Below are 13,494 nucleotides of genomic sequence, written 5' to 3' on the forward strand. Positions count from 1 at the left end.
TGTGAATTCACACCAAAAAAAATATAAAAGCCTCTGACAGGTACAGGCTGGCTTCTGTGAAATTGTAGCAGGTGAAATTGTAAAGGAACATTTTAACAATTTTCTTGCCAATGGAAACATTTTATACTCTCATACAACATTCTTGGAGTCCCAGCCTGTATTGTTTGATAGAAATTAGTTTCTTCGTTGGTTCTTTTTTAAAAAAAAACATTTTGAAACTTTGCATTTCTCAAAAGATAATTGCCCTAATAATTTCTGTACAGGGATATGGAACTCACCTAATGAATCACCTGAAGGAATATCATATTAAGCACAATATTCTCAACTTTCTTACATATGCGGATGAATATGCAATTGGCTACTTCAAGAAGCAAGTAAGTCAAGGAAATGCTTTTAAATCTGTGCAGGAAATGGACATTTTAGTAATCCTTTGCTGTTCTGGGAAAGCCATTTAGGACTGTTGCTGACCAAAGATCTAAGAGAAAACAATAATTGTCCCTTTTATGTGAAGAACACTGCTCATCGACCCATGCTCCAGCTACTTTCTTGTGTTTGCATTTCACTTCTGTATTGTATTTTCTGGTATAATTGTCATGTGACTCACAGTCCTAAGCAGGACATTCAGCACTAGCAAGGAAACTCTGAAAAGATGGGGGAAATAACTCCTTGAGACTCCAGCTCCCAGAATCTCATGGTCCAAGAATTTTAGTCCAAAAATGAACTTCTCCTATCCCAAGAAACTCCATGTAGTATGCAGAGCCCATGCTCTTGTAGAGTTGTGGAGAAATTAATTACAGGCCTGGCTGAAGGGGCCCTTAGTTTGTTGCCTTATAGCCAGAACCATGGAACAGGTTCCCTAGGGCGCTAAAATGGTCCCCTGTCAGGAAAAGGGCCTTTTCTGTCACGGTCCTGATTTGAAAGAAGAGACCCGTCAAAAGACAGTTTCTTCAATCACTAGTTGAAGAAACAGTTGGAATTAATTAATGCACTGGTTCTTAACCTTGGGTTACTCAGGAGTTTTGGACTGCAACTCCCAGAAGCCTTCACCACCAGCTGTCCTGACTGGGGTTTCTGGGAGTTGCAGTTCAAAAGCATCCCAGTAACAAAGGTTAAGAACCACTGAATTAATGCATTGTGAAGGGTACTTTCACTTAAAAACAACAAACAAAGGAGTTATACTCAGACACTGCTCATTTCTAATTCTCAGAGGAACGAACTTTTCCAGCCTTTCTTCCTGAATTTTTTTTACTGTAGCAAGTACATGCTGCTTTCAAGGAGGTACTTTTCATTTCAGTTGGAGGTGAGTTGCCAAATCTCAGCATTCTCCAAGAATTCTCCAGGCAAAATTCTGAGACTTCCTGCTCATGGATTTATGTTTCACTCACCTGGAGCAGGGCCTGCCTGGGGACCTCCGTGCCTGTCTTAGGCCTACTTCCCTGTTAGTAATGTAGAAAAATAAAAGCTTTCTGGGAGCACTGCAGTAGCTTTAATTTTTGTGCATAACAGAGGACGTAAGCCTGAAATGGGGTATAAGTGTGTGAGTAGGAATGCCCAAAATTAGGAGTAATCATGTTAGTCTGTTGCAACCGTAACAGGAAGGTGTCTTATGGCATTTAAATATAAACCAGTTGTAGAATGTACATCATTACATCTGATAACATGAATTGCAGTCCAGGAAATGCCAAATATATCTTGTCAATATTCAGAGTGTCAGAAGACTTGGTTTTGATTCAATTTCAGAAAATAAAGACAAAAGGAAAGTTAATAATTTGAGGAATTTGAGCTGCTCCCCCTCCCTTTTTTGTCCCTCAAACTCAATACACCTGTTATCAGCAGCCATGCTAACAATATTTTATGGGGAATCCTGCCCACGTTTTGTTTTGTTTTTGCTTTTTAAAGTTACAAAGGTGATACTACTAAATATCTTAAACTGGCATGTGAATTGCACGGTGTATTTGAAAAGGGGGTATGGATGTAAACTATACCTGAAAAAGATGTTGTGGTGCATAGTGGTAATTCAGACATAGATAAATTGGTGAATTATGCATTGAAACGTGCTAATATTTCTACTGGCTGAAGACATAAGAGGAGAAAACCACTGATGCATCCACACACAAAAAATCACAGTGGTTTCAGAAAGATGCTGGAATGCAGGCAAGCCAAGTACATTAACTGTTGTTTCCTCAGGGTTTTTCTAAAGATATTAAAGTACCAAAGGCAAAATACGTTGGCTATATCAAAGACTACGAAGGAGCAACTTTAATGGGCTGTGAATTAAATCCCAGGATTCCTTACACTGAATTTTCAGTCATCATTAAGAAACAGAAAGAGGTAAGCACTGACACTGTATGTTAATCACATGTATCTCAGAACACCAATGCACTGTTGTCTACATGTCTTTCTCAGGAGTAACATAGGCTTCTGAACTGCTTTGGAAATGGGGAAATCTTTTACTTTTTTTTCTTCCTTGTACATAATAAGTGTATAAATTGATTACTCTTACGGATCTGGAAATTTGACGTGATGTGTTCTGACATACTAATTTGTTTATTATACTTAGGTTATTGTATTATAGACCAGTCAGTGGAAGCCCTGTGTAATTTTAATGGTTCCTTTTGTCAAATCTGCAGGTTTTGATTTTAAACAGAATTTTTGATAATAACAGCAGTTTATTGGTTTACCTTGTGTCAGTGGAATGTTATTACATTGCTTAGAAGTGGGTTCAGTTGGATTTATTTCCAAATGCGCCTATGTAACATTTCAGCCTAAGTCACCAGATCCATCAGGATAGTGTACAAGAGGGATGGGAATACATGGCCCTAGATGTCTTTGGATTCCAGCTCCCATTGTTCCTGACCATTAGCTGCATGGCTTGGGCTGATGGCAATTGCAGCCTGACATCTGGAAGGCCACAGGTTCTCATCCTCTGATGGAGAAGTGCATTGAGCAGGTTTTAACTGAAGATTTGCCTTAAATGTATTTACTTCTGGCATTGTGCCATACCATGTACTGTACTCTATGCACAGATTACAGCAGTTTGGGATCTGAACACGTTTCAATGCTGCAGTCTTAAGGTGTGGTCTGAGCACATGATGCTATACCATGCTAAAGGTTAGCCAGTCTGGGTTCATTCAGTGACTAGATGAAGCAGAATTGTGGGAATTCCATGTTTGCAAGGCAGATGGCACATTCACATTTGCATCTAGTGTATAAAGCTTTCAAAATCATCTCCAAAATGTTCTGTCCTCAACAGCCTTGCTCAACTCATTCAACTTCAAGGTTGTGGTTTCCTTGATGAGATCAATCCATCTACTACTATTTGGTCTTCCTTTTTTCCAAGCTGCCTTCAACTTTTCCCAGCATTATTGTCTTTTCTAGCAAACCCAGCCTTCTCATGATGTGCCCAAAGTATGACAGCATCAGTTTCATCATTTTTGCCTCCAGAGATAGTTTAGGCTTAATTTGCTCAGGACCCACTTGGTCATTTTTCTGGCAGTCCACAATAGCCTCAGAGGTATCCTCCAGCACTATATTTAAAACAAACCAGTTTTTCTTGTCACCTTTCTTCATTATCCAGCTTTCACACATATACATAGTCATCAGAAATAAAAGAGCATGGATGATATTGGTCTTGATTTCCAATGACACATTCATACCTTCATATTTTCTAATGCCTTCATTGCTGCCCTTCGAAGTCTCAGTCTTCTGCTGATATCTGACTGCAGTCTCCATTGGATTTAAGATTGAGCCAAAATATACAGAATCTTTGATAATTTCACTTCCTTTATTGCCATTAAAGTTGTGTAATTCTTCTGTAGTCATGATATTTTTCTTATTGTTCAACTGCAGTCCGCTTTGGCGCTTTCTTTCACTTTCATCAGAAGTCATTTCAACTCATACAGTATATCACAGAAGTGAGTACACCTCTTCGCATATCATAAATATTTTACTCTATCTTGTCATGTGACAACACTGAAGAAATGACACTTGGCTACAATGTAAAGCAGTGAGTATACAGCTTATATAACAGTGTAAATGTGCTGTCCACTCAAAATAACACAACACACAGCTATTAATGTCTAAACTGCTGGCAACAAAAGTAAGTACACTCCTAACTGACTTTGTCCAAATTGGGCACAGATAAGGCATCCTTCAATCTCGAGAGACTATGGTAACGTGCTCTGAATAGAGGACTTGGAACATCATCTAGTGTGGCTGAGGTGGACAATTCAAGAGTGACTATTGCTTCCACACTCAAGACAAATACAATCTGTCTCCTGTCCAGTTCCCTGATTTTGCTGCTTTTGGGACTGTCTCTTTGCCTTTGCCTGCTGGACAAATGGCTCTTCCAAATGGGAGACGCCACAGGACATGGTTCCAGAAATCCATGTCCTTAGTCTGCTTTTCTGCAGCAAATCGTATGCAGGCTTTCTTGTGCATCATCTTTAGAAGAGGCTTCCTTCTGGGATGACCCTGGAGACCAGTTTGATGCAGTGTGTGCCATATGGTCTGAGCACTGACAGGCTGACCCATCCCTTCAACCTCTGCAGTAATGCTGGCAACACTCATACATCTATTTCCCAAAGCCAACCTCTGGGTATGATGTTGAGCATGGGCACTCAGCTTCTTTGGTCAACCATGGCGAGGCCTGTTCTGAGTGGAACCTGTCCTGTTAAACTGCTATGGTCTTGACCACCATGCTGCAGCTCTGTTTTAGGGTCTTGGCATCTTTATGTAGATCAACCATTCCTTTTTTTCAGATCCTCAGATAGTTCATTCCCATGAGGTACCATGTGAAACTTCAAGTGTCAAGTCTGAGAGAGTGAGAGCAATAACACCTGCTCCCCCTCCCCCCCCAGACTTGTGACACTTAACGGGTTTCATGACACCAGGGAGGGAAAACGGCTACTTGGGCACAATTTGGACATCGTCACTTAGGGGTGTACTCACTTTTGTTGCATTATTTTGAGGGGACAGCACTTTTACACTGTTATACAAGTTGTATACTCACTGCTTTACAATGTAGCCAAGTGTCATTTCTTCAGTGTTGTTACATGAAAAGATATACAGTGGTGCCCCGTATAGCGACGTTAATCCGTTCCAGGATTAACATCGCTATACGGAAACATCGTAAAGCGAAATTAAAAAGCCCATTGAAACACATTAAAACCTGGTTAATGCGTTCCAATAGACTAAAAACTGGCAGGGACAGGGTGGGTGGGGGATCCCGAAGGCTTCAGGACCCCTCCTCCCTGTCCCCGCCACCCCGCGCTGCCTTCCCTAGCCGAGATCGGACTCCCAGGAGCCCGATCGAGGCTGGGAAAAGCAGCGAGGGGTGGCTGCCACCTAAGGGGACAGGGAGGAGGGGGATCCCGAAGGCTTCGGGACCCCTCCTCCCTGTCCCCGCCGCCCCGCGCTGCCTTTCCTAGCCGAGATCGGACTCCCAGGAGCCCGATCCAGGCTGGGAAAAGCAGTGAGGGGTGGCTGCCAGCTAAGGGGACAGGGAGCAGGGGGATCCCGAAGGCTTCGGGACCCCTCCTCCCTGTCCCCGCCGCCCCACGCTGCCTTCCCTAGCCAAGATCGGACTCCCAGGAGCCCGATCCAGGCTGGGGAAAGCAGCGAGGGGTGGCTGCCAGCGAAGGGGACAGGGAGGGGGATCCCGAAGGTTTCGGGACCCCTCCTCCCTGTCCCCGCCGCCCCGCGCTGCCTTCCCTAGCCCAGATCGGACTCCCAGGAGCCCGATCCAGGCTGGGGAAAGCAGCGAGGGGTGGCTGCCAGCGAAGGGGACAGGGTGGGGGAGGGACCCCGAAGGCTTCCAGGCAAAAGCCTGGAAACCTTCGGGACCCCTCCACCCTGTCCCTGCCGCCCCACGCTGCCCAGCCCAGGATGCCTGACAGGCATCGGGTCTCCCCACCTTCCCCCCGCGGTGGCCTCAAAAGGACCCTTTGGAAGGGTCCTTCGAAGGCCACCGCAGGCATTTTCCCCCAGCTGAGTGGCGGGAGCGCTCCTTTGGAGGCTCCCGCCGCTCAGCTGGGGGAAAATGGTGCCTACGGGGAAAACATCGCGATTTTTCCCTATAGGCACCTTCGTTATACGATTGCAAAAGCGATGGCATTTTTGCCATCGCTGTGCGAATTCGTCGTTAAACGGGGCACTCGTTGTACGAGGCACCACTGTACTAAAATATTTAGGAAATGTGAGGGGGTATACTCACTTCTGTGATACAGTATACTGTAGCTGCTCTCTGCCTGTAAGATGATGATTTTGGAGGTCACCCCTTCAAAAGGTCGTCAGAAGTCAGAAGTGACATTTTGGAACATGACAACACATAAGACCAGCATGCAAACACCTCTTTAGTGTCTTATGATTTTTGATTATACGTTTTCATGCCTTGGAAGGCTCATTATTGTCTTTCCTTCCTTGCAACAATAAGAATGGTGTGCCATCAAGTCAGTTTCTACTTATGACAACCTTTTCCAGGGTTTTCTACATATAGAGTTCTCAGATATGGAAGTTGGAGGACTGGAATTATACATCTTGCCCAAGGCTATACAAGCTGGCTGTTCTTCTGGAAGACCTGGTGGAGAATCAAATTCCAACCTCTAGATACCTAAACCATTGAGCTATCCAGCCAGCATTTCCTTCCTTCCTATGTTCTACAATTCTAATTTCTGTCCTGCTTTTATTGCAGATAATTAAAAAGTTGATTGAAAGGAAGCAAGCTCAAATCCGGAAGGTATACCCTGGTCTTTCTTGCTTCAAAGATGGAGTACGGCAAATTCCAATAGAAAGTATTCCTGGAATTAGTATGTACCATGATTCTGTCAATTACCATTGAGTTATATATATTTTTTTTAAAAAGACACTTGATGTTATGATTTTTAAAAATACACCTATGTCTTTTAAAAATATACTTATGTGTTTCATTTAGTTATAACATTGGTTTCTCTTTCATTGGAAATAATATAGGGAACATAGTTCTAGCTGGCTTCCCCCTCCCCTAAAAATTAAAGAAAGCTTTGGAATTTGAGATGTGACATGTCAGAGTTGACTTTTATAACAAGTTGTGTGATCAGCATTTTTTCTCTGGTTTTGTTTTCCCTGTCCTATCACATGGCTTTATCAATGTAATCTATAGCATATTTACTCAGAAGTGAATCCCAGAGTTTAGTAAAACTTGGCAAAGTAGGAGCATCCAAATCTACCTGCACATTTCCTCTTCCTCAAGGCAGCCCCATGGACCCCACTCCACCCGTCTTCTGAAAACTGGGAATTTTCAGGAGAGTGCTGAGAATGAGTGCTGGCACTGCAACAGAAAGACAAGGAGTAGAATCACTAACATTTTATTCTACCTCTTGCCCTTTTGGGAAGTTCACCTTAGGCAAATGGAAGAGCCCTTCTCCTTTAACAAGCCTTCCTTTCCTCATGAGTAAACTAGTTTGATGCAGGTACCTGCATAAAATTAACACTTCCGTCTTATAAACATTCTGTAAAAAATATTCCTGAACCCTCTGGCCTAAATATAACTTTTACTCCTAACTAGAGTAGAACCTCTGAATTAGCAGAATTTCCTTGAGCATGGATTTACCATTCAATAGCAGGTTGAGGGTACCTACTCTAGTTGGAGCTAGTAATTCAGTTTATGTCCCTGCTAATCCATATTTGCTTAAACAGTATAGATTAGACAAGGCCCAAAGTCAGTGAAATGTATTGCCTTCTTCCTTCATGTAGCAGAACTCCATGGCAACAGGGTAAATTGAATGTGAAAGGCCTTTTATTTCAAAAGTTTGATTTGTAGTGGATGAACGTGTGAGAGAAGGAGGCATGTCCAGAAATGGACATGTGAAATGAGGTGATTTTTCAGTACAGTGGTGCCTCAATTTATGACCATAATCTGTTCCAGAAGATGGACATAACTCAAAATGGTCGTAAGTCGAAGCACCATTTCCCATAGGAATGCATTGAAATGCAATTAATCCATTCTGGACGATGGAAAAAAAAAAATCACACAAGAAAACCCCCACTGCAAGACTCATTGGAAATGTGATTAATCCTTTCCAACTGAAGGGGGGGGGGAGGAAAAGCAATCAAGCATGCGAGACCCACTGAAAATGCACAGATAATAAACAGAGCAGATTGGAAATGCACAGAGAACAAAGGAAGCAGGTCGGAAATGCAAGAGAAGCATGCAGGACCCATCGGAAATGGGGGAAAAAAACCCAAAAGCAACCAAACCCCCTAAGACCCATCGGAAATGGGGGGGAGCCAAAAAATAAACCAACACCCCAAGACCCAGCACAGCATAGCAACATAACCCCCCCAGCTCAAAACCACGCTGCAAAAACACCCAGAATAGTTTTTAAAAAGCAGGAAACAGCACCTTACCAGGCAGCCCGAAGCCTCCCTGCAAACACACACACACACACACGCTCCCTCAGAAGCAGGAGGCAGTCCCAAACCTCTGCCGACGATGCAAGCTTTCTAAGTGCTGGGGTGAAAGAGCTACAAAGAAGCAGCCTTGTCTCCACGTAGTTAGCAATTTGAATTTCCCGCCTTTTCCCCCTGCCTTTTTCTGTTCGTAAGTGGAAGCTCTGGTCGCAAGTAGAAGCAAAATTTTGCGGCGAGAGCTGGTCATAACTCGAAATGGTCTTAAGTAGGGACATTTGTAAGTCGAGGCACCGCTGTATAGCTTTCCCCAACTTGGTATCTTTCAGGTATACTGGACTTAAAACACCAAATCCTATATAGCTCTGCAGTGGTTCCCAACTTTGGGTTCCCAGACATTCTTTGACTGCAGCTCTCAGAAGCTTTCACCACTCGCTGTCCTGGCAAGGGCTTCTGGAATTGGTGTCCAGGAACATCTAGAGACCCAAGTTTGGGAACCACTACTGTAATGATGTTGGCTGCTCTAATGACTGAGGAGGGCGATTGTTTAATTCAATCTGTTTTTCAAATGTCATAGTTTGTTCTGTTTCAACTACTGGTGCATCTGACTCAATATTATCATATTTGATATCTCAGCTTCCTTTTAATCATCCTTTTTATCATCTTCATAGACATCTGTTTTAATTTATCCTCTAGTTATTGCATCTGTTGAATGTTTCTATTATCTTATTTTTATCGTGTTTTGATATTGTGTTGTATGTCTTGATGTTAGCCGCTCAGAGTGGCCTGGTTGCCAGATGGTACGAGGTATACCCTGTTTCTCTGAAAATAATTCCTAACCTGAAAATAAGCCCTAGTATGATTTTTCAAGATGATCATAATATAAGCCCTACCCCAAAAATAAGCCCCAGTTAAGTGAAACCCCACCCTCCACCATTGTGCAGCAACCAGAAGATGACATGAGTGTATTTGAATAAATGTAGATGGTTGTACATAAAAAAATTAAAACATCCCCTGAAAATAAGCCCTAATGTGTTTTTTGGAGCAAAAATTAATATAAGACCCTGTCTTATTTCGGGGAAACATAGTAAATCCAATAAATAAATAAATAAATAAATATTCTGTAAAGCAATGACATGCACTTATAATTACATGCTGTAGTTACCGTTTTTAGAACCAGTCTTTATTAAGGCTGCAGTATAATTTTATCATACACATTAATTCAGTCTCCTTTTATGTAATGAATTCTCTTTTTAAAATTTTGTTTGCTGTGTAGGAGAGACTGGCTGGAAACCCAACAACAAAGAGAAAAGGTAAGCATTGTTTGGATATGAGAATGAAGAAAAACTTCCTATGCCGCAGAAGAAAACCTTTTAAATAATTTTAATCTTCATCTGTTGTTCAACCACAAACTGTCTGCATTTTCTTTCAAGTAAAGAACCCAAAGATCCAGATCAACTTTACAGCACCCTAAAAAACATTCTCCAGCAGGTCAAGGTAATAATTTTCAATAAATATTTTGAGAATTTTTCCGTCAGAGCACTGATTCACAGTACTTTTTTTCTTTTACCAAAGAGCCATCAAAGTGCTTGGCCTTTCATGGAACCAGTGAAGAGGACAGAAGCTCCTGGATATTACGAAGTTATAAGGTTCCCCATGGGTAATGTCATTATTAACTTTTTAAAAGAAAGATACTTAAACAGGTATCATATATATCTATGTATATCTATATCTATATACACAGCTGAGAAAATTAGGGCATATATACCAAACAGGCCATAAAGTCATCTTGAAACACTGATTTTTGTGTTTGGATTCACTTTTCTCTCATGAGTGCTCTTTGAGTTCCAAAGCACCCCTTTCTCAGAAAGAAAAGGCTTTCTGCTTATAGAAGAGCAGTTTTGAGTCAAAGTGTCAATGACTTATATTAGAGGTGGGCACAAATCAGAAAAATGGCGATTTGGTTTGTGATTCATCAAGGTTGAAAAATCACTTTTTTTCTGACAAACTGATTTGTCAATTTGTTTTTTACTTTTAAACCCTATAAAACATGTACCCCCAAGCACCTAGAGACACAAAGTTCGCAAGGACTCTTTGCCTAACTCCCTTCTACAAACCCTACTAGTTTGGTGAAGTTTGGGTTTCGGACATCCAAGTTACATGCGCACAAGGTACCACACCTAGGAAAGTGCCCTTTAGCAGCTGGCTTGGAGAAATTCAATCTTCACCAAGTTTGGGGGGATTATAGAGGAGAGTCAGAGGAAACGTCCCTGCAATATTGGTGTCTCTAGGTGCTTGGGGAACAGTTTTACAGCCAAATGAATAAATAAATAAATAAAACATCACTAAAAATTCATTATTCATATTTGTTAGGTATTAATTCATACAAATATAAATCAAGAAATTAGTTTTTGAACAATTTGGTCATTCGTTTTTCATTCGTGCCCATTTCTAACTTATATCCAAGGAACTTTGGGTACTTACCTATCCTGCTGAAATTAAAGGTTTGTTCTTATAGTCAAAATAAGGGCAAGGGAAAATACAATTTCAGAGGGTGTAAAAATGGGCAGACGCTTAGAGTAGTGACAGCTTCTTGTTTTTACACTGTAAAGCATAGCATGTGCTGCAAATGTGCATTTTTCTTTCTTTCATAGTGTTTCACATAGACCATGTGATGGCATTTTAAAAATTACCATCTGTGCCTGAGTTGCTGGTTCATTGCAGACCTATGAAGGATTCTTCCAGTTGGCATACATAGTCTAGTCTTCGTTTGGTACTACCAAAATAAAATATGTCAGTGTTTTATCATAGGCTTAATGTTGTGCATTTAGGAAACAGGAAAGGCATTATACGATAGTAAGACTTGACGTTTATTCTTACACAGACCTGAAAACCATGAGTGAACGGCTTAAGAACAGGTACTACGTGTCTAAGAAGTTATTTATGGCAGACTTGCAGCGAGTCTTCACTAACTGCAGAGAGTACAACCCACCTGAAAGCGAATACTATAAATGTGCCAATATTCTGGAGAAGTTCTTTTACACAAAAATTAAAGAAGCTGGATTAATTGACAAGTAATTATAGTCCTTCTCCCAAGCAATCAGGATGCCTAATTTAAGAGTAGAATATGCAGCTGATCTTTCAGTAGAACGGGATTTTGTGTTTAAAGGTATTTGTTTTATTAACTAGCACTTTTACAAGATGTAATATAGAAGAGTTTATTTTATTAAAGTCTTTTTTAAATGTACACTTGCATGCCCTTTTGCAGTGTATTCAAAATTTTATTAGATGTATTGCACAGACTGTTTGGAGAATTGGAAAAGGGAAATTTTCCAAGCAGTGAATGTTTAAAATTAATTTAATGCAGTATCAAATTGAAGGAGAAAAAGCTTTTTATTTTTTACAACAAAGATACTGACAAAGGGGAAAATGAATTTTATATATATTTTAATGAAACACTCAGAGAAGGTGCTATGAGAGTGAAAAATAACTGCTTTAAGAATGAAAATCCCTAGACAGGTGCAAACTTCTGTGAATTTGGTTATCAATATTTGCTTTCACAAAGAAAATCTGACAGAATATGTAGCACCACACTGACTATAGCTATTGAAGCCATGTTCCCAAAAGGGCTTCAAAATCTTTTCTATACTATCGCAATCTAGCAATTTTTCTGCCACCTTAGGTTTTATGCACTTTATTGCATAAAAAATCCATCCCATTCTCTGGTGTACTAGTGTTTCCTTGCTTTTAAACATGGGTGAAAACAACTTCTATCCCATCATGGATAGGTTATCATTAGGTAGTACAAGTGACTTGGTTCATACATTGAATAGTGCATACAGGTTCACATATCCAACAGGTGATTTTCAGTATGTCAGCATAATGGTGGTTGAATATTCCCATCAATCTTAATATAAAAGGGAATGTGATGCGGCCACTCAATTATGACACATGCTGCTGTATTTCACTCAGATGGCCATTTGCCTAAAGTAGGTTGGATCCATGTTTAATGGTGCTTAGACTAGATTCTCCAAAATCAAAAAGAACTCATGACTAATGTTAAGTCTCACTGATTTAAGTGACTTGACTATCAGCCTGACTACATCTCATTCTCATGCAGTGCATGCAACTTTCTTGGGATCGGGGCCATTAGTGACACTTTCAAAAGTTTACTGGAATTCCATAAAAACAGTTCTAAACATATTCCCGTTAACAGCTGGTTATTTCTAATGTACATTATGTTAAACTAGATTTTTCAACCACATGACAAATGATTTTTGAAATACTGCTTATCACCACATCTATATTTAGTAACTATTTACATTATGCATAAAAGTTAACACTACTGTGCTTTCAAATAATCACTGGTCTGCGGGTGGGGTGGGGAGGAAGAAATACTACAGTACAGTACATTTGGCAGGGGAAGAGGCAGAATATATACCACCACCTTCTTCTTCCTAACTTGTTTCTGCAATGGCACTGGAGAAGTTGACTTTCATATCATTTTCCTACATATTCTGAAACATTTCACCAGTAAACTGAGGAAGAAAATTGGCAAGTTCCATTACGTAAAAGAGTATCACTGCGAAACACCCACCATTCGAATTCTATGACTAGGTGACTCTTGCTAGAAAGAAATGGTACAAGGAATTAGTCAGAATGGTAACATAGAAATGCCTTAGAGCTTTATATAAAATCCAATTTATTTGGCTTTGTATTTAAGATACAACAATGCAACTGTGTATTAGAGTATTTAAGTAGTAATTTTCAAGTATTTTGTAAACTGAGGCAACAGAATCACCTCTTAAAGCTTGATATCCTGTGAAAGTGTTATTTTCAAAGATAATTAATGTCTTGAAATTAGAGTCTCTTCTATATTGAGAACACCTGCTTTCTAATTTAAAGATTATTTTCATAGATATTGTGCAATAAAGCTATATATAGTATGTGTTTTAAAATGCTTTAACTGAAATTTTACATTTGTAAAATTATTTATTGAATTGGTATAAAATGGTTTTAAATTATATGTATAAAATTAATCTTGTGTGCTATTTTGTAATTTGCATATAAAATACCTAAAGTATTCATCTTGTGTGGACAGATTTTCAA

The 13,494-nt window shown here is 40.2% G+C and overlaps 1 protein-coding gene across 4 annotated transcripts in view; it reads left to right on the forward strand.

The window, feature by feature from the left end:
- The window catches only part of KAT2B (lysine acetyltransferase 2B), a 58,972-nt gene extending 45,502 nt beyond the window's left edge, over positions 1–13,470 (forward strand). For 2 of the 4 annotated variants that reach the window (XM_020808074.3, XM_073003378.2), the window contains exons 12-18: positions 264–374; positions 2,188–2,331; positions 6,692–6,806; positions 9,662–9,698; positions 9,819–9,882; positions 9,961–10,045; positions 11,270–13,470. In XM_020808074.3, the coding sequence (XP_020663733.3) occupies positions 264–374; positions 2,188–2,331; positions 6,692–6,806; positions 9,662–9,698; positions 9,819–9,882; positions 9,961–10,045; positions 11,270–11,463 (750 nt within the window). In that variant the 3' untranslated portion in view covers positions 11,464–13,470. The remainder of the gene's footprint in view (positions 1–263; positions 375–2,187; positions 2,332–6,691; positions 6,807–9,661; positions 9,699–9,818; positions 9,883–9,960; positions 10,046–11,269) is intronic. The other 2 variants (XM_078377265.1, XM_073003379.2) reach the window with 1 other exon arrangement.
- The last annotated feature ends 24 nt before the right edge of the window (positions 13,471–13,494 follow it).

This window comes from Pogona vitticeps, chromosome 6, assembly GCF_051106095.1.
Source record: "Pogona vitticeps strain Pit_001003342236 chromosome 6, PviZW2.1, whole genome shotgun sequence".
In the NCBI taxonomy this organism is placed as follows: domain Eukaryota; kingdom Metazoa; phylum Chordata; class Lepidosauria; order Squamata; family Agamidae; genus Pogona; species Pogona vitticeps.